Source organism: Prorops nasuta, unplaced genomic scaffold, assembly GCF_024137725.1.
Source record: "Prorops nasuta isolate Cenicafe-Biocafe unplaced genomic scaffold, Cenicafe_Pnas_1.2 PNAS00021, whole genome shotgun sequence".
Classification (NCBI taxonomy): Eukaryota; Metazoa; Arthropoda; class Insecta; order Hymenoptera; family Bethylidae; genus Prorops; species Prorops nasuta.
In genome coordinates, this window is record NW_027116818.1 from 3,732,836 (window position 1) to 3,752,206 (window position 19,371).

The 19,371-nt window shown below is 31.1% G+C and overlaps 3 protein-coding genes across 5 annotated transcripts; 2 read left to right on the plus strand and 1 right to left on the minus strand.

Annotated features, from left to right (window-relative positions):
• Window positions 1-50: 50 nt before the first annotated feature.
• Window positions 51-2,297, minus strand: prel (preli-like). Its single transcript, XM_066739831.1, has 5 exons — window positions 2,024-2,297; window positions 1,351-1,547; window positions 1,076-1,289; window positions 769-1,002; window positions 51-678 (listed from the first exon to the last, which is right to left on the minus strand). The coding sequence occupies exons 2-5, from the start codon at window positions 1,440-1,442 to the stop codon at window positions 523-525; spliced, it is 696 nt and encodes a 231-aa protein (XP_066595928.1). The 5' UTR covers window positions 1,443-1,547; window positions 2,024-2,297; the 3' UTR covers window positions 51-522.
• Window positions 2,298-2,487: 190 nt separating this feature from the next.
• LOC136780927 (catenin alpha-like) lies at window positions 2,488-6,576 on the plus strand. Of its 3 annotated transcripts, none has more exons than XM_066739533.1 (12): window positions 2,488-2,634; window positions 2,709-2,922; window positions 3,035-3,189; window positions 3,250-3,423; window positions 3,493-3,617; window positions 3,677-4,179; window positions 4,284-4,486; window positions 4,564-4,765; window positions 4,836-5,042; window positions 5,117-5,200; window positions 5,275-5,562; window positions 5,623-6,576. In XM_066739533.1, the coding sequence occupies exons 1-12, from the start codon at window positions 2,566-2,568 to the stop codon at window positions 5,946-5,948; spliced, it is 2,550 nt and encodes an 849-aa protein (XP_066595630.1). In that variant the 5' UTR covers window positions 2,488-2,565; the 3' UTR covers window positions 5,949-6,576. The 3 variants fall into 3 exon arrangements, with proteins under 3 accessions (XP_066595630.1, XP_066595628.1, XP_066595629.1); XM_066739531.1 differs by having other exon boundaries at window positions 2,709-2,918; window positions 2,998-3,189; XM_066739532.1 differs by having other exon boundaries at window positions 2,709-2,918; window positions 3,004-3,189.
• A 341-nt stretch (window positions 6,577-6,917) lies between these two features.
• LOC136780869 (haloacid dehalogenase-like hydrolase domain-containing 5) lies at window positions 6,918-10,719 on the plus strand. The gene is made up of 3 exons (XM_066739435.1): window positions 6,918-7,145; window positions 7,649-8,463; window positions 8,547-10,719. Exons 1-3 carry the CDS (start codon window positions 7,089-7,091, stop codon window positions 8,860-8,862), a joined length of 1,188 nt encoding a protein of 395 aa, XP_066595532.1. The 5' UTR covers window positions 6,918-7,088; the 3' UTR covers window positions 8,863-10,719.
• Window positions 10,720-19,371: the final 8,652 nt, after the last annotated feature.

Sequence of the window (19,371 nt, forward strand, 5' to 3'; positions counted from 1 at the left end):
ATTTTAAATTACAAAAGAGAAACTAGGATTTTCATTCAACAAATAGTAACTTGAATTTATAGGAAATGTTTTATTTGAATAAATCTTTCAGGCTTAATTTTTCTGGCAGCTTAAAAGGAATGATTACTTTGACATTTAAAATGTATAAAATGTACATAAGAAATGTCATTCCATAGTACTTTTACTAGGTCTACTAAAGTTTAACAATAGTAGAATCACTCTATGTAAAAAATTTTACTTCTACTAATGATTTATGTTGATTGAGAAAAGATTCTAATACACCAGATAAAGATTTACACGTTCATGTCACCACAATAATTTTTATACAATTTGAATACTTATCATTACTGCCATATCTGTCATAGCATTATAACTTAATAAAATGCTGAAAAATAAAATTATAATCTTTCTGTTAGTACTAGAGTTATACTGATGTTGTAGCAATGTACTTTACAAAATTAGTTAATAAACATTTCCTTTTCAATGTAATATAATTATCATCTAGTGAATTGAATCTGTATTTTACGATTGATTAGGCTGGCAAGCAGCATACATAGGACCAGCTTTTTGTTTTGCCAAATCTGTAGCTTTTTTTGCTGCGTCTTTCATTTTTTCAGCTTTATTGTGAAGTGAATGTTGCAGATCTTCTGCCAATGTGTGTTTTGTCGAGGAATCATTCTAAAAAATAAAAAACTTTCACTTTTGTTTTTTATTTTATAATTATCTAATCAAATATATCAGAAGTAATAAAATAAAATAGTTTGTCACCGTTATTTGGGATAATAAATGATTCTCCTGAGTTGCTTGAGGAAATAAATTCCCAAGGACATAATTAAAACCGCTTGCAGCTTTGATACAATTTTTCTTAAACCTGTCTACACCAAAAGCTTCTATGGCCTTGCTAAAACCAAAGATTTGACTCTCTATCCATGCAGTCCTTTTAACTACTGTCCATCCAGGATTTTCTTCTGATTCTTGATATACTACTTTCTCAACGACAGCCTGTTAAAATATTAAAGAATTCATAAAGGTACTGTAGCACCAAAAATAATATAAATATAGTTAATGTAATCACCATTATTTTAGTAAATCCCAAATTTCGTGTATAAGTAGTCAATTTCTTTTCTTTAGGGTCTACTACACTCTCCTCAATAATTTTAACAGTGTTCGTATTCATAAACCTTTCACCTAACTTAGGTACCCTGTTAGTTTTTGTTAAGAGTCTTTTGGAATATAATTTGCCATCTTTTATCACCCTTGAGATAGTATCCTCAGTGAGTACATGCATACTGAAAGAAATTTATCATTAAAAACTTAAAGCATATAAATTATATTTCTTCAATAACATACCTATGAGGATTAGGATATCTTTGCCAAAAGGCTGTAGCTACTTGACTCCAACTGAATTGAAACAGTGTATCATTTTCATATAGTTTAACCATGATGTTAAGAAGTTTTAAATTAATTAAACAATGTATTGTCTAATATTTGTCCAGTTTACATAAGAACATAAAGTTTGAGTAATAATTATAAATGCTCCCAAATTCCTGTGAAAGAGAAAACATTAGAGCAGACTCTGATTTTTTATCACTGGTTAATGTTTTTATTTATTTAACTTAATTAAACGAATGTTGTTCAAGACGTGCGTGTTGATAGCCACGTAATTTTTTTACTAGCGCAACACACGTTTACGATATAAAGTGCAAATAATGATGCACAAATGACTAAAAAGTTCGAGAAAAACTAATGCCGCAGGTCTATATATCTAATGTAAGGACAATTAAAGTTAAGCGGTAGGCCTAATTTTATCATTTACCTAATCAATATAGCTCACACAGAAATTTCATTAGCCGATAAATTACATAATATAGCATAAACATGCTGCTATTTAAACAATTATTTTTTTTCATAACTTTATTTCATACCTTCATAGAGCACGCGATTTATGTATTAATTTCTAGAGTATTTATTTGTGATATATATATATATATAGGTTAGAAAATAAAAAAAAGATTATACACACACAGCAGAAAGTAGATAAATGGATATATATATGGAGATGAGTCTTTTAAGTATCCAAGCTCCTTCGAATTTTCTTACGAACAGCTTCAAAAAATCCTTTACATTCTTTCACTATACAATCATATACATATGTTATATTAATATCACATAATCACGCTTAGGTCTATTTTTATTAACAGCTGCCAAAAAATTATTGTTCAATGTTTTTTATTATACATGTCAATACATGTAACAAATGGGATATCCCCAACCCAACTCCCCAGCACCAGTCACATTCTTAATCGAGAAGCATTACAACGCTGATTACGATTACATCGCTTACATTTCTGGAATTGACCAATCCAATGTAAGGTCGATGAGAAGCAACCAATAATGTGTTTGTAATCAGTAAGGAGGGCGCCACAATCTGATTTTTAGCTGAAATCTGTTATTTGAAAATTACACTGGTTACTTAATTCAATTTGTTTAAAGGAGCTCTTCGTCTTCCTTCGAGATATCAAGAATATTCATAAGAAGATTCAACTGAATTAGTCATTTGGAAACATGCAGGGTTTCGAAATGCCGTTGAAAACGAAGGGGATGTTTAATATAATTCAGCCCATAATTGCACAAGTATTTCAGATAAATTTAAAGATTTGTCGTTTGTGCTACCATCGAATTAAACAAATATTTATTGTCTGTTTTAGGTCACGAAATTGAAACAACTTTTTGCTAACAGTTCTGATACTAAGCCATCTGATTTACAAAAAACATCCCTATTTCTTGAACAAATAAAAGGCTTAATTGATAAACTTGACAATATTTCTAAACAAAATTCTTATGATTATCAAGAAATGGAAACAAAAATTATAAGTGTAGTGGAGGAGTTTTGTACTTTAAATAGTATAAATGAATTAGTAAGCAAAAATTTTTCATAAACCCCAGTTTTAATTTAATTTCATTCTTTGAATTGTATATAATCTAATTTTACTTAAGGTACAGATTAATCTTCCTAATACTTGTATTATTGAAGAGTCGATAGAAAAGTTGATGAATAATTTGATTATTGCTCTCAAGGCATTAGAAGACCTTGAATGCTTACCACTGAAACAAAGACTTCAGGATTGCTATGACTACGTGAAAGAAATGGGTACAGTGAAAGAAATTGAAGACTTTCAAAATCTTAAGGTAAATTATCAAATACATTTATTTTGATAATTATCCACAATTAAAATTTTATGATTTTAGGAATTAGGTACATCTATATTGGAAATATTTGGTCCTTTGCAAAAGTACAGGAAGAATTTAATATCGAAGCTACTGCAGAAAAATGTTGCTTTATATTCTTGCCAGCTACATACAACATTTAGCATGCTTGTACACTTAGTTAACGAACAACATCAACTGAATGCCCCTATTTTTGTAAGAAAATTACTATTTTTTTCACATTTATTTTAATTATATATATCTACAATGCTTATAATTTGACAGCCGTGCAAAAAATATATATGCGAAAGAATGTGCCTTTGTTTCCAAATGATGCTGGAAATATTAAATGCTTCAAATCCAAAAAGGGAAGATGAAACTTTTGAAGAAGAAAATCATTTTGTCTACAGGTATAAAAATAAAAATTATAAATTTATATGTAGGTTTGATAATCTTTACAATTTTTTAGGATGGATTTGGTATTAGATATAATTTCTGAGATGCCAAACAAATCTCAAGAGCAAACAATTCTAGAGTGTTCACAGTTATGGCTTGGAATAGAAGATGTTTTTTCGCATGCAATGGCCATTGCCCAAGTTTGTCAGCCTTTAAATTTTAAAGCTATAACTGGAGCTTCCCAGTCTATAATGGCAGAATATGAAAACCTAAAAATCCAATTGTTATCAGAAAATCCTGATCCTAGTTTAAATAATTTATTTATGAACACCTTAACAGATGCTCTATACAGGCTTGAAAGAAAAATTAATATAGCAGTGTTAACCCTAGTTATGGAAGTGTTTAGTGACCCATTCACTGCTCTTAGAAAACTTGTTATGACTTGTGGAAATTCATTAAATGCAATCAGAAGATCAAAAAGTGATTTGACTAGATCAATAGAAGATTTCGACCAGCTTACAGATAAAATTTTAACTGTTGGTGTATTTGCTATAGCTTGCTGCAAAGATACTACCCGTGAGTATATTGTATATGATATTAACTAAAAGCTTAAAACTAGAATATATATATATATATATATTACAATATATTTACATTTTTTATTCTTTTTAAATTTTCAGGTATCAATAAAATTCGAAATTGCTTAGTTGGAATAGAATCATTAGATGCAGAATTAGTTTCTGCTATTACAGCATTTTATTTGCACCCAGATAATAAAGAAATGCGAGCTTGTGTGAAATTATTAACTGGTCAATGGCAGCAAGAAATGAATATTTTGCATAATGCAATAGATCTTATAATTGATTCAGCAGCTTATTGTCAAGTACACTGATAATCTTTCTAATGATATGAAATTCATCATAATATTCATACATTATAACAGTTCCTGTAACTTACTAGGTAATTTTAGATGATTTACAAGAACGCATATCAATAATGTCCAATTGCCTTGATAATAGAGAAGGTGTTACCATGACCCAAGTACAAGGAGTTATACAACGAGCTTTATCTTTATCCAGTCAACTTACAGCAATTGTAAATGATATAGGAGATGGTAATATCGATCGTCAAACAACAATGATGATACGAGAGTTAAAAGCTGGTAAATTAATATTATAATCGTGAAAAATTTTTTTTGAATAGTCAAACATAAGATCTTGTCTTCTCTTTAGCAATTTTTGAAACTGATGCTGCAGCTAAAAGTGAATTAGAGGAAAATGCAACCGAGCCTCAACAATTACGGGTTTTAAAGAGATGCGAATTAATTTTAAATGTTGTTAAACGTCTTCAGCCAGCTTTAGTAAAAGTGATGAATAATTCTGCTTTAATAAAATCAAATTATTCTAGAACTGCGATGGGACAAGGAGATACGCTTTACGGTATTTTCATAACATATGTAACATAAGATGAAATTTATTTCTAACAAAGTAATAATTATTTTCTAAATTTCTAGACAATCAACTTAGTTTTCCCCTTTCGATTCATAATTTACCGTTTGATAACAAAACTGTATCATATGTTAAAACACCATATACTGGTAATTATATTACAAACAATATCATTCTAAAAACTTAATTTAAAAAAAAAGCTTAATTGTTATTTTGTTTTTAGTTAAAAATTATAAGCCAGCAGTATCTATACAGCCAGCGAATAGTACAATTAAATCACAACCAGACTTATCATGCTTAATTCCTTATATTAGGAAAGGACAAATTATGAGGACTGAAAGATCGTTTAAATTAAAAACACCTAAAAAGTTTGAGTGCTCCAAAGAGATAACAAATAAAAATCAATTAAAAATGAGAGGTCTTTCCAACATTAGGCAACATCTTTTTAGTAGAGAAAGTTTTGCTTTACAAAGCGATATAGACTTATCTGCTGAAAGTATTGATATAACAGGTAATTTGTCAAAAAGTGAAAATAATCATTTAAGATAAGACTAAATTTATACTTTTTTAGCTATATTAGAAAAATTAACAATGTTATCTGCAACATTTTCATCTTCGTGTAATGTACAAAATGAGAAAGCACAAAGCAGTACTTCATCTAAAGGAATAACTGCAAATTTATTATCCAATTCATATAAAAGTGATTCTTCTAATATTAGTATGTCATCATCATTCTGCTTAAGTAACATAAGCGAGCAATTGGAAAAAACTAACGAATATTCCACTATTGGTGGTGGAGATGCGCCCTCGAATATAGAAACTCCGGAAAGAAATAATGATATACAACGATTAGAGAAAAAGCTTGAAGAACTTCAACAAAAAGCATTACAAAAATAGTCTATTAATAGAAGAAGTATTTTACTCTTAGATAAAAGTCGTAAAGAATCAATTTATAAATTATGCGTGATGAAATTTCTAATTATCCGTCCACTGTTTTTTCTAAATACCCCAAATGAATTTAATTGTTTAATGAAGGTAAGGTTGTTCAATTGCTCTAGCTTGATTTAATATTCTGTTAACTATAGCTTTGTTTCATATTTATAATAATTCTAAGAATAGTTATGAGGATTACATATAAAGTATATATTATACAAATCTACATAAATTTATTTTTGTAAGGACTCGACAAATGACATTGTTTAAAGACCTGTATTTTATAAATGTTTAATAAAGAATAAAATTATTCTCTTTACTAATTTTAGTATATTTTACAGGTCAGGTATAACGCGCGCGCGTATGTCTTATAATTAGTTTAAATATATAATATACATATACATATGAAACGTTGCCAATCATATCATACTTATGCTCCTACGGTAACATAATGGTAGGTTCAGGCCGGCCAGCTCAGACAAGCACCTTAGCGCTAAGATAGCGCTATGTTATGATTGATCAATTCAATCCATTTGACCAATCATGGCATGTATTTTACATAGCGCAAACTTAGCGCTAAGGTGCCCCTGAACACGGCCAATTTTTATAAATTTCTAAACAGCGTAGAATAAGTTTTTCAGATGTTTTACATAATAAATTTAAAATATGTTACTGCGTAAGGTTTTCATTTCAGGTCAGAAAAGTAAAGTCAATGTGGCGGAGTAAATAAGGTTGGCCGCCATCTTAATTGTAAGTAGATATAGCTATATAAAATCATGTGCTATATCACTTACATTGAAGATGGCGGCCAGCCTCTCTTTTCCCCACCACTTTAGCTTCACTACCGTAGACGCCGGTGCCAGCGGTGTCCTCTTACGGTATATAGGCGAAATACGATGATTACGGGTAACGGGTTACGGATGAAATATTTTATTTTGTAAAGACGTGCTTGGGGAACGTGGGGCTGGGGACTGAACGACCAAAGTGGTCCCTATAACCACAAAATATTACATTATGCATTATTGAACTGTGAAAAAGTTTTAAAGATACAAAATCATCGTTAAATTTCATGATTTAGTTCATATTTAAATTTATATATCAAGAATGGCAATAATTGAGATATTGTTACGTCCTAGTTTTCTGAAGCTAAGTGGAGTTAGAGTAAGTCTTAAGAACATTATTGTTAAATTGTTCATATAGCTTATTATACTGTCTATGAACACACATTTTTCCTGCTTTGTTTGTCCAGCAGATCTAATTTTTTATAACAGTCAATTCATTGTGGCATCTTAACTTGAAGCAGTGTAATTATTATTCTCCAATCTTTTCTACACTCCTTATTCATAAATTTTTCTTTTTGAATTATGTGTATGGCTCGTTTTAAACTATTATGTATGTATTTATGTAATAGTTATTGACTTAAATGTACATAATAATATTATTGTCATCTGTCACATTGTAAAGGCCAAGTATATTTTTACTGTTACTGCACCTACCTTGTGACATGTTTATAAATACCCCAATGTCATGTTCCTATATATATGTAAATATTGTTTATTTATTACTTAGAAAAAATGGAACATTCTTTACTATATAGTTACCTAGTTCTAAATTTTAACAAAATTGATTTTTTTACTGTAATTTTATTTTCTTTTCAATTATAGCATCTGAGTAACAAGCCAAAATTTGGTCTACTGTTTGACATTGATGGTGTCATTGTGCGTGGTAAGACTGTTCTCCCACCTGTACCAGATGCGTTCAAGCGCCTTGCAACTGAAGATGGGAAGTTTCAGATACCAACAATATTTGTCACAAATAGTGGCAACACCACTCGCAAAAAAAAAGCTGCTGAACTATCAGAGTGGATTGGATGCAAAGTGAATGAATCTCAAGTTGTTGTTGCACATAGCCCTCTTGAAAAGTTTAAACAATTCCATGATAAACAAGTACTCATTTCTGGTCAAGGTCCAATCAAGGAAATAGCAAAAGAATTAGGTTTTAAGAAAACAACTACAATAGAAGAATTAGTGGCAAATTTCCCAAATTTAGATTATGTGAATGTAATGAAAAGAAATCCACAATCTGGCCCAATAGATCCTAATTTTCCTGTGATAGAAGCACTTGTACTGTTAAATGAACCTATATCATGGGAGACACCCTTGCAATTAATGGTTGATCTTTTAATGACTAATGGAATGCCAAAGAGTTTATCAACCATTCCATATCCCCACATTCCGGTATTGGCGTGTAACATGGATTTGCTATGGGTGTCTGCTGCATCGATTCCTAGGTATGGACATGGTGCCTTTCTCTTGTGCTTAGAGTCATTGTATAAAAAAGTCACAGGAAAAGATTTGATATACTCCGCTCTAGTCGGTAAACCTAGTCAAATAACATATTATTATGCAAATGAAATTATTCAGTCACATGCAAAAAGTATTGGTGTAAATGAAAATATAGATACAATTTATGCTGTTGGGTGAGTTTATTTTAATTAATAAATTTGTAATATATGCACATACTAATTTTTTACTAATATGTTATTTGCATTTTTACCTCCAGGGATAATATCAATACGGATGTGTTTGGTGCAAATCTTTATGATAAGTACTTAGCACGTGCTCAGGATGGGGCAGAAAGTTTGAGTGGCCGTATTCTTGAAAGAATACTTGGAAAAGATTTAAGGAAGCCTACGTCGAAAGCTTGTATCAGTATTTTAGTAGAAACCGGTGTACATAAAAGAGATTCAGAATTTATGTCAGATCACAGTCCACGAGATTTTATACCTGTTGAAGAAGCTCTATATAAACCAGCTTTTATAGTCGAAGATGCAAGTAAGGCTATTGAGCTTGCCCTTAAAGAAGAGAAATTTTCATAAAATAGAAATTTATTACATGCAATGACTAAAAGATATTAAAAATTAAGTACATAAATTTTACTAATATAAGTATTATATTTTAATAGCAATTATTTTTCGTCAAATCTTTCGACTTAGGACAAGAATGCAGGATAATTGTGGGGCAGTGGTAAAGAATGTGTGCTCAAATTATCAATTTTTTTTTACAATTTTTGACTTGTTTACTTATAAAATATCAGAAATATATATTCATCAGTGATGTTATATATTGTTCTGTAGATGCATAAGATTCATTTTTTAGAATTATTTTAATTGAATTATTGAATAGTGATATTTGCAATGCAATGTAAATTATTTTTATCAGTAATAGTACTGATAGTTACAAAGCAGTTATATATGTATATACCATTTACCAAAAGTGAGAAAAAAATTAATTTACTTACCATTACTACAATAGTTTACAGTCATGAGAATGAGCAAGAAGATACAAAAGAGTTTGAAAAGTTTATTAGTACTAATTTATGTTTAATATATTTTATTAGGGCTTTTGTAGCATTATTTCGTCACATCGTGATATTTTAGAAAAATATAGTTTTCTCTGCTATCTTCAGAACATGAAATAGCAAAAAGTGCAGCTCAGATTTAACTCTTACATGGCATACTGTCTGAAAAAAATGTAGATAACATGCCAAGGTCCTCATAGACTTTGACGAAAAGAAATAATTAAGGAGAAAAAGTACTAATTTGAACTAATCAAACAAATTCTCAAGTACTTTTCAAAAACCTAAAATTTAGAATGAAATTGTTTTTCAAATCAGAGCTCAAATTAAAATACTTTCAAAAAATTCCAAAAGAAAATATATTATGAGTGATATTACTAAAATTTTAATTAATGTTGAAGTTATTTTAACCCCATGTGCCATGTAAAGGTTAAAATAAAAGTGATGTATATTTCTCTTGGTTAGTTAAAACTCAAAATAGTGTCTTCTCTTGAATATAAACTAAAAATTTATATTATTGTTTTTATAATATGTTACAAATTGATTTTTGTGATTTATTCTCAAAATCTGCACCTCTATCAATTATATAATTCTTTTACCTCCAGAAAAAGTACATACGTATTTTGTTAAATGATTTATGCATTCTCACAAATAAATATATATTATATCCAACTACAATATTAGGCACGTAACAAACAAATACTGCTCTAGTCTTGTTAAGAAGAAGAAGGAGAAGAAGCAAACGACGTTTTCATATCATTATGCAAGCCTATACAAGGACTTTTCTTTGATATATAAGAGATTATTTACAAACTTTGTTATTGATCTTTTGGGGGTATTTTACAAACATATTATTGTTAAACTCTCAAAAATTACAGGAGAGAAATTGTAGTGAGAACTTTTACTCATATTCCAAATCAAAGAATAATTAAATATTTAAGAAAATTGATTTTAATAATAATCTGCAATTGCACAAAAAATATATCAATCGCTGATTGAGACAATTTTTTCTTAAAAAATGTTCTCAATTCCGAATTGAATTTTGAATAAAAGAATGAGAGGATTAAAAATGTATATTTTGTATAGAGTAATATAAAAGTATACAGTAACGAATATGCAAAAATTTAATCCACACAAACACAAATATATTTAAAATAAATATTATATCTTATAAATGGTGATTGTTGAATGAGTGATTAAAAAAAGGATTACAAAGAGAGAGATAGGACAAGATTTTGCAAGACTATAATAGTAATTAACAACAATGCAATTTTTATGATTATAGATACAAACTTTGCGAACTACTGTAAGCTACTGCAATACCGACTATTATATAGCTACTTCATTTTAGAGAATAAATTTACATATTGAACTTTGATTTTATTTAAGTAAATTATATTTATTTTAGTAAAGGGCAGTTGTTATTTTCTGTTTACCCTTTCTTTTTCCATTCTCCTTTATAATAAGCTTATACAGTTTGTTAACAAGCAAAGTTCATTGATTAACATGCAGTCTCAATAATTTTTAAAGACATTTAAAAAAAGTTAAGAAACAAAAAAAAAGCGACATTTATCGAAATTTATAAAGCAGTACGTGATCAAAGTTGATTAATGTGGATAAGCGAAAAGAGGGGGGGGGGGGGGGAGGGTTCCATAGCAATAATTGCTATAGTTGTCTGGAAGAGAATACTGTGTCTGGATCTCATGACCCCTTACTTAAGCCTTCAATTGTTCCATTTAATAATTTCATTATAATCAATTCGTACAGAAACCAAATGCTTCGAGCTATTCATGGAAAATTATGTGAAATTCTTGTTATTTCTAACGTTAATTTATAATTATTCCATCAACGTTTCATCTGCTGAATAAAAATTAGAATAAACTCTTGCAAGTGGTCCTAGTTAATAATAGAGCTAAAATAGCAGTTACATCTTTTCGAAGTGAAACTTATTAGTTCGTTCTGTTAATAGAACTCAAATGATGATTCAGAATGAGTTACCTCTTTTTTTATTATCTATTATTCTATGTGTATATTAATATGTGAATAAGTTGAATATTCTTTTATTAGTAGGATTGCAAAAGCCAAAGAAAAATCATTATGTTTTGTATAATTTAATTATTTCCCTGTTAAAATAGCTTGGAAAATAATAGAATTTTCCTTTGGTAATTATTGTGAAACTAAATTAATTAATTTCAATTGATATGACAGTTCTTAACTAATTAACATGTAAGTAATATGAAAATTTCAATCGCTCGGCACATTCATGACTTGAAAAAATATATATAAGAAGGGTATATTGTGCTGTGTGGATATGAAAATATTCTTAACTATTTTCTACGGGATTGAAAAAAAAATCAATGTACAGCGTGTGCTTTCCCTCTTATTCTGAATCACATGTGTTTTTTTGTTTAAGTATCCATATCACTTATTCACAGAATAAATGACCGGAATGTTATGAGGAACACCCAAAAGTTATAATAATTATTACAAGTAGATAATAAATAAATTGTAGATTGAAGTAAACTTGAAAAATAAACGACTAAATATTCAGTAGATAAAATTTACATCGCCTCTTGTGGATATACCTCTATAACAATGTTTAATTACAATAAAGCATATCGCGATAATTATAGTAACATCTTCTAATGAATTATAACAGCGAAAGACATCATCTGAAATTACTCGGTAAAGTATATATTTTAACGAGAGCATGGGAATTACGTTATAAAATAAGAATCATATGTACATACAACTAGAAATCATCAATTTCACTTGTTTAGCTTGTTGTTTGAAATATATATAAGAATAGGCCAATGTAAGTAACAAAATAAGGAGGCCGCTTAAGAAATTCATACTTTCAAGCGACATTGCATCATTGCATTCTTCCAATGTAATACTTACAATAATTTATTATTAACAAGCAATGTCAGTTCATACAACCCTCAGAATAATTTTAAAATATTAAAAAATTATTTGCAATTGATTGATAAATTGAAAGAAACAATGAAGGCTATAGATTATTTTGTAGAATAATTTTGTTTATTATATGGCAAGCAATAATTTTATAGACCGCGAATAAACTGTTTTTGGTTGAAACGAATCAAATTTTAGTGATATTCTGTAGAGTGTAACTGGCTACACATTTTACTGGCCATATACTACATTTCTGTATATAATGACAGTTGAATATAAGTGTAAACTTGTAATCATTGAAAGACGCTCTAATTTTGCCTTTTCTACAGCATAACTGGGCTAACTATGAACTACTTTATATTACTCTCGGTTCCGGTTCTCCTTGCTTTTATTATCATTCTTATTGACTTCATTCGTAATTCATTCAAGCAATTTTTACAATTTTCTCTCGCAGTTCCATCATATTATTTTTCTTCTTTTCTAAATTTTATTCACAATCACTCACTCGAATTTTAATTACTTTGTAAATTGAATCCTTATTATGCTACATATATATAATAAATTAGATGAACTTTGTTAAATTCAAGTGCACTTCGTGGAACTATATTTTATACTATAACAGTTTTATTTATGGCTCTATTTCAATCAGAGTCTCGTACGAATACAAACTAATTTTATTTACACAATGATTACGAAACTCTGTTAACATTCTAACTATCTAGCCAACGATATGCGGTTTCTTGATCGCACATATCTCTCTCCTAATCTATAGATTTTCAAATATTGTTCAAAATTAAATTTTGCACAGTATAATATAAATGCTATATGTATGGTTATACAAAATAAATTTATATACAATGGAAGGCTACTGCATCAGCATATAAAGAACGTACGAATTAAATTAAGAAAGAATAAATTTTTAATTATGCGACCAACACTCTTTACAATTCTAGTGATAATTGTCTGCATTTTATAAGACCTTGAATATAAGGGATATGTACTATGAAGCAATTTAATAAACGCTAATCATAATTTAAATTTCGATTATCATGGCTGATTATTTGCTGCAAATACGATGTTCTTCCATTGTATATCAGTATAGATTTTTGTAATTTTCTGAAAATTTGCAGCACAGGAATAATTGACATTATTTAGAAAGCAAAATGTATACATATGGTACAGATATTTCTTTGAAGAATCAGTATTTTAATAGAAAAAAAAAATAATTTTATTGAGAAGTCTTTTGGGTATTTTGGCTACTGAATTGACCATAATGGTCCATGGCTCTTTGTAACCTCTGTAAATATTCCTGAATAAGATCTTCCCGTTCAGGGAACTCCCTAGAGTCCGACCTGGACAATGATCTCTTTTGCACAAGGGCAGTAAGCATGAGAGTTATGGCAGGAATAGTCAAACCAAGTAGGAAAGAAGGCGTCATCATGTTCTTCAGGCCATGCTTCGTGAATCCTCTGTAAAGTTCTGCCCAAATTCCATCGTCACTGGGATGAGGTTCCTTTCCAAATTTACCATAGAGATGTGGCTTGATCTTTCCAGTCTTCGCTATATAATTATAATAATGGGGATCGTACGATTGAGCATACAATTGTGAATAATAAATTCCTGTATCTTTCGTTGGTATGGCAGCTGGATGATCTACTTCAGGGAACCAGCCACTAGCGTCTTCGTAATGTCCCGAAGGTGGTCCAGAGTGAAACCCAGGAGGCTTCGTGTAGATCACTTCCACTGGACCTCTTCCATATTTGTAGGGAACTGTTTTTCCACCAGTATCATTATCATATTAATTAATCAAAAATGAAATATCCTCCTGTTTCTATTAGATACTTATAAGTAAGAGTAATTAGCTTACCTGGGGAAGGTACTTTATAAATACTAGCAGGAGCTATTCTAGATTGAGGGTGAAACGACGTAGGTTGACCCCTGATTCTCCTCATTCTCTGCCTCCAAGCTGCAGCAGACGTTATATCGCTCCTCATGGGTGGATTGTTATTATTAATTCCCATTGGGATGGGCATTAGACGGGTCCTCTGATGTTGCATAGCTATACGCGATGGATTGGGATCAGGAATCGTTTGGATGTCCGGTACCTGATAATGAAGATGATGCTGCTGGTAGCCATTATTTTGCATGTTCTGCAAACCATATGGACCCACTGGTCCCTGTTGCACCATTTCATGATTGTTCATCATTGTGGAATGAGGTATCTGTTGCTGAGGAGCAGCACCGAACTGTAAGGTTCCTCCTCCTACAAGGTTAGGAGCAATTTGTTCTTGATGTAGCTGACTACTAGAAGCATCTTGCAATCTTTCACCTGCGGTCAATGTCAATGCTTTTGGAAGTTGTTGATCGAAATTTACCGATGATCCGTAAGGAGCAGTCTGTTGATGAAATCCTGTAAAACTTGCAGAATTTTGTCCAATCTGATTTGACGCAGGAAACTGTGCAGCAGATTGATAAATTTGCTGCTTTGCATCTGTAGTTTGAAACTGTGGCACTTGTCCTGTCGCACTAGCTTGCAATTGTTTACTTCTTAGGTAATAATCCAGCGACAAATTAGATTCTTCCGGTGTCCTCGAGTTCAAAAATGTCTTAAGCGCCATTTCCGCAGGGTCGACGGGTCTCTGAGCCTGCAGCATGACGTGAGGTTTTTCCTTATATTGACGAGATGTTTCCTTATCCGAGGATAAATAGACAGCGTCTCCTTGGACCTTCTGAGTAGCAGCTATGTTAGTCTTTGTTGTAGGTTCTGGCTCGGTAGGCTTCTTGGTTTCTCGCGTCGGTGCTGCTGCTACTTTCTGGTAAACTGGATAGAGTTTTTGTGGTTCAGTACGCTCCGTTTGCACAACTCGCGAGATCTCATTCTGCCTCGATGATCTCTCCGACAGATGAGATTCTTCAGCCGTGTATTCCGTATTATCCGTTCGTGGATTACCATCGAAGTTCAACTGACCTTGGACCAACCCCACGATCAGCAATATTTTCAGAATTTCCATGACTCTGCGAAACAAAAATTAACGATTGTGCATTAGATTATACTTCTCTCTCTCTCTCTCTCTCTCTCTACTTAATACATAGCATATACAGAACCCATCATTGAGAACGTCCCAAAGAATTAGATAGAAAAATACGTGCATTTAAGTATAACGATAAGAGATGTGAAGAATTTGTGATAAAATTTTATTGAATGTGAATAATAAAAGATTTTGAAAAGATCTTACACAACAATTAATAATTTATTCTTATAATTACAAAGATACATATCTTTTTCCATTAATACTCTAGTGCAATTTAAGTGACGGATTCTGTATATATGAAAGAAGAAAAATCATCATGAAAAGCAAATCTATCGTTCTAATCTGTATATTAATATATATATATATATATATATATATATATATATATCTATACATGTACACATATCGTTAATTGTTCTTATATTTTGCATGATTTATTATTATTGCATCACACTATCTGTATGTGTATTACATTTTTCTATCGAAGCTGAGAGTATGGAATACCTATGTCAATGTATATGTATATATCATAGTCTTAAAAAAGTGGTCGAGGCACAAAAACGAGTATCGAGGAACCGCCCGTTGGCCAGTCTCAAAAACAGGAAGGAAAAGTCTCGTCCTGAATCGAGAGAGAGTGATGGAATTTATAGGCCACGTGGTGTCGTTACCGAGTTCAGGGTCACCGCCAAAAATCTCATCTCGTCTTCATGCGACGCGATAACCGCTTGAATATTTTATTAATAGCCAGATGCGTGAGATTGTTTTGCCAATATATGCAGTATATTGCTTAAGGATTTAGTTGTACAAAATTTGCAAAGTTGCTCCATAGCTGCAGCTTGAAAATTCTTCAGAAATGTCAAAAGGTTGAGTGAAATGTCAACGGCATAAATTGGTCTCACAAAATTCATATAATTTTAAGAATAATCGCTAGGAATGAGAGAGGATAAGTGAAACCTGCAATTTGCTGGGAAAGATAAAATGCTTTTTTTGTTTAAGCCAATGATCAATAGTAACGTGCATTTTTGTTGTTTTTTATTCTGCTTGATGTCTTTCTTTTGGAAAGTTTGAATGCATTTGTCGACTCCATTACTATTGAGAACACTTTCTATCAGATCCTAAATCACTATATAGTAATCTGCAATGTGAAATGATTGCACTATTATATATTAGAAAATTTCTCACACATTTTTCTTTAATAGCGAGTGGCTCCAGAATAATGAGTGTATAATTATGGAACGCGAATTGTTCATGCATTGTTTGCGAATTCTGTAAGATATAAGGCGTATATATATTAGTGTTTACTTATATCCATGAAAAAAAAAACAATTATATGCTATAATAAAATTAAAACAAGAAGTAAAATCTTTTTAATCATCAATGATGCATTTCGATGTATCAACAATAGGTTATCTACCAATGTGCGAGAGCAGTGCGTGACGCTTTCTAAAAACCGTTAAATCTATTACAGATTCAGTGTTCGACCGAAATCCTAAATTTTACATCAATTCGTGTATTTGGGTGTTCCTTTTCAATTCAGTGATGGCCTCGTTTCTGAAAGACCTCGCAGTCATCAACTTCTTCCCTCATTCTGCTTTTTTATTTCTTTGACTAATTATATCTCCCATCGCTACTTTAACGCGACATTTCTTTTCCAATTATGTCCCTACTATGCTACAGCTACTATAGACTCAGTGAATGACCGAAGCTAATAGGACACTTAGTCATATTTTGCAGAGACTTGTCAGCTGCTGCTCAAAAATATATAGAATCCCTACTAAAATAGCAATGAGGTTTACTCGCCGTACAAGATAAATTAGTCATTTCACGTTCAATTAATTAATCCAACCAAGTGTACTGCGGTAATAACAATCAATTATGTGAAAAGATTTACAATTATACTATATACAGATATATATTTAGGAATTTTTAGTTAAACGTTTCGTTAAATATTATCTGTGAATTTCCAATGAATTGTTTTACGTATTTGGTTATAAATTGGACAAAATCGGAGATATTCTTCTGCATATTGTTCGAGTTAACGAGTATAGAGGCTACTATATACCAGTGCATTCTCGCCGCGCACTAATTAAACCGCGAGATAGCACAGAATTCACGCTTTTTGAACACAAGAACCAATCGCTTATGGTTTAAGTACACGCTTAAACATTTATATGCATTTTATGTGCTGCTTCGTGGAGAACAATCAAAAGGTCTTTTTTATCATTTTTATACTTTCTGATCAATTAATTACTCTGAGATTCACCGAATTTTTCATTAAATTATTCCAATATGGTCTTTAACACTAACAATCATCAAATATTAAAGATTACTGATTTTCTACCTGATACTCGTTATTATTGTTATTATCACATTATTAAGCACTTTTCTTTTCTGTTTTTTTATTTCTCACTTGCACACTTACTCACGGGACATAAACGCGCGCTTCTCTTGAATAACGGTATTTCGTTGTGATGAAATTCTTTAACATATATTTATATCTATATATAGAGAAATCTGAAGTAAATTTAATTTAAAAAAAACATTGTTAAGTGTGTGTGTGCTATTTGAAAGAAATACTATATTTACCATAATTAGGTTTATACACTCAGAAAAAAATGTTCAGAGAGTAAACATTTTTCATTACAATAATGAACAAATTTGACTGATATAATGAATAATGAATAATTTCATTATATCAATAAATCCTGTTCATTATTGTAATGAAAAATATTTATTGATTGAATAATTTTTTCTGAATATATTTGATCAGGTTGTAGCAAATATTGTAATTTAACACTCATGAAAAACACTTGTTGCTCTAGATAATTATTTTTGGTGGAAAGAATAAAGTTTAACAGTGTTTACAGATGAGTCTTCGATAAACGGCAACGACAAGTTTGTTGCATATCAGGTTCTGTGAACTTGGTCTACTTACAGTATATGTAATAATTGCTCAAGACCGTACGAATCATTCGAAGTGAGAAAATATATAGAATACTTTGCATCAGTGTGCTGTTTACTGCCTACGCGTTAATGTACAGTTCGACAAGCTAATGCAGTTATTGGTCAATCCAGTCCAACAGCATCGAGCTCCTACGATTTGTCAGACGAGACTGAGCCTATCATATACTATGTATATAGCTAAGCACATTTAATTTTTCGACATTTGCTTCTTTATTATTCGTCGTATATTAAATAAAAGCAGATGAATCCCTGGCAACTCTTCGTGCAACCATAATTCTGTCAACGACTGCACTGATTGAACTTTCGTTCGATACAGAGTATGCAATGCACACTTAAACTGTTAATTCCCAACGTCTATCTAGGAAATGCGACTATCTAAACTCATAGGCAACGGGATCTCCAAAAATAGGACGAGAGACATCGGTTCACCAAGACCAGCACACAATATGTTCTTCTATAGCTATACAAGATAGAATCTGCCTTCACACGTACATCTGCATATCGAAAACGACGAAAATGATCAACTTGATCTGTTCCTCTCTGAATATAAATACTCTCGTCAAAGATAATATTTCTTTTATTCGGGTACTAGAATTATCAATTTATCTGCACACCCTTATTCAACGATAAGTTAAAAGCTTATAAATGATTCCTCTTTTTCCTTAAAGTTAAATACTGAATTTTACTGAAAATTCTTGAGAATATGACTCACAGTGTATACGTGTGTATGTCTGTGTTATTTTAGCAACGATGCTAGATAGAGATTTAAAAACTTCTATAGATGCACGAATTAAATAACCACGAGTAGTTCGAACAACGCGAAAGGACCCGTCCATCGAGGTGGAAGGAAGCAGAAGTACTGAAGAGTGTTGAGGACAACGAGGACTCGCATATCCATGATCCAGAGAGCTGGCCCACACGGCTTTTGCAGCTGAGGTGCAGCACTATAAGCAAAGGTGATGGATGAGAAAGTCAGTCCCTACCCTACTACCTTTCTACCTCTCTCTCACCTTCTTATTTCTTTTTATTTATTTTTTTATTTTTTTTTTTTAGTTTGCATCCTTTATAATCCACTAAAGTTAACCTTCGATTAAACCCATGCGATTAACAAAAATGGCAAA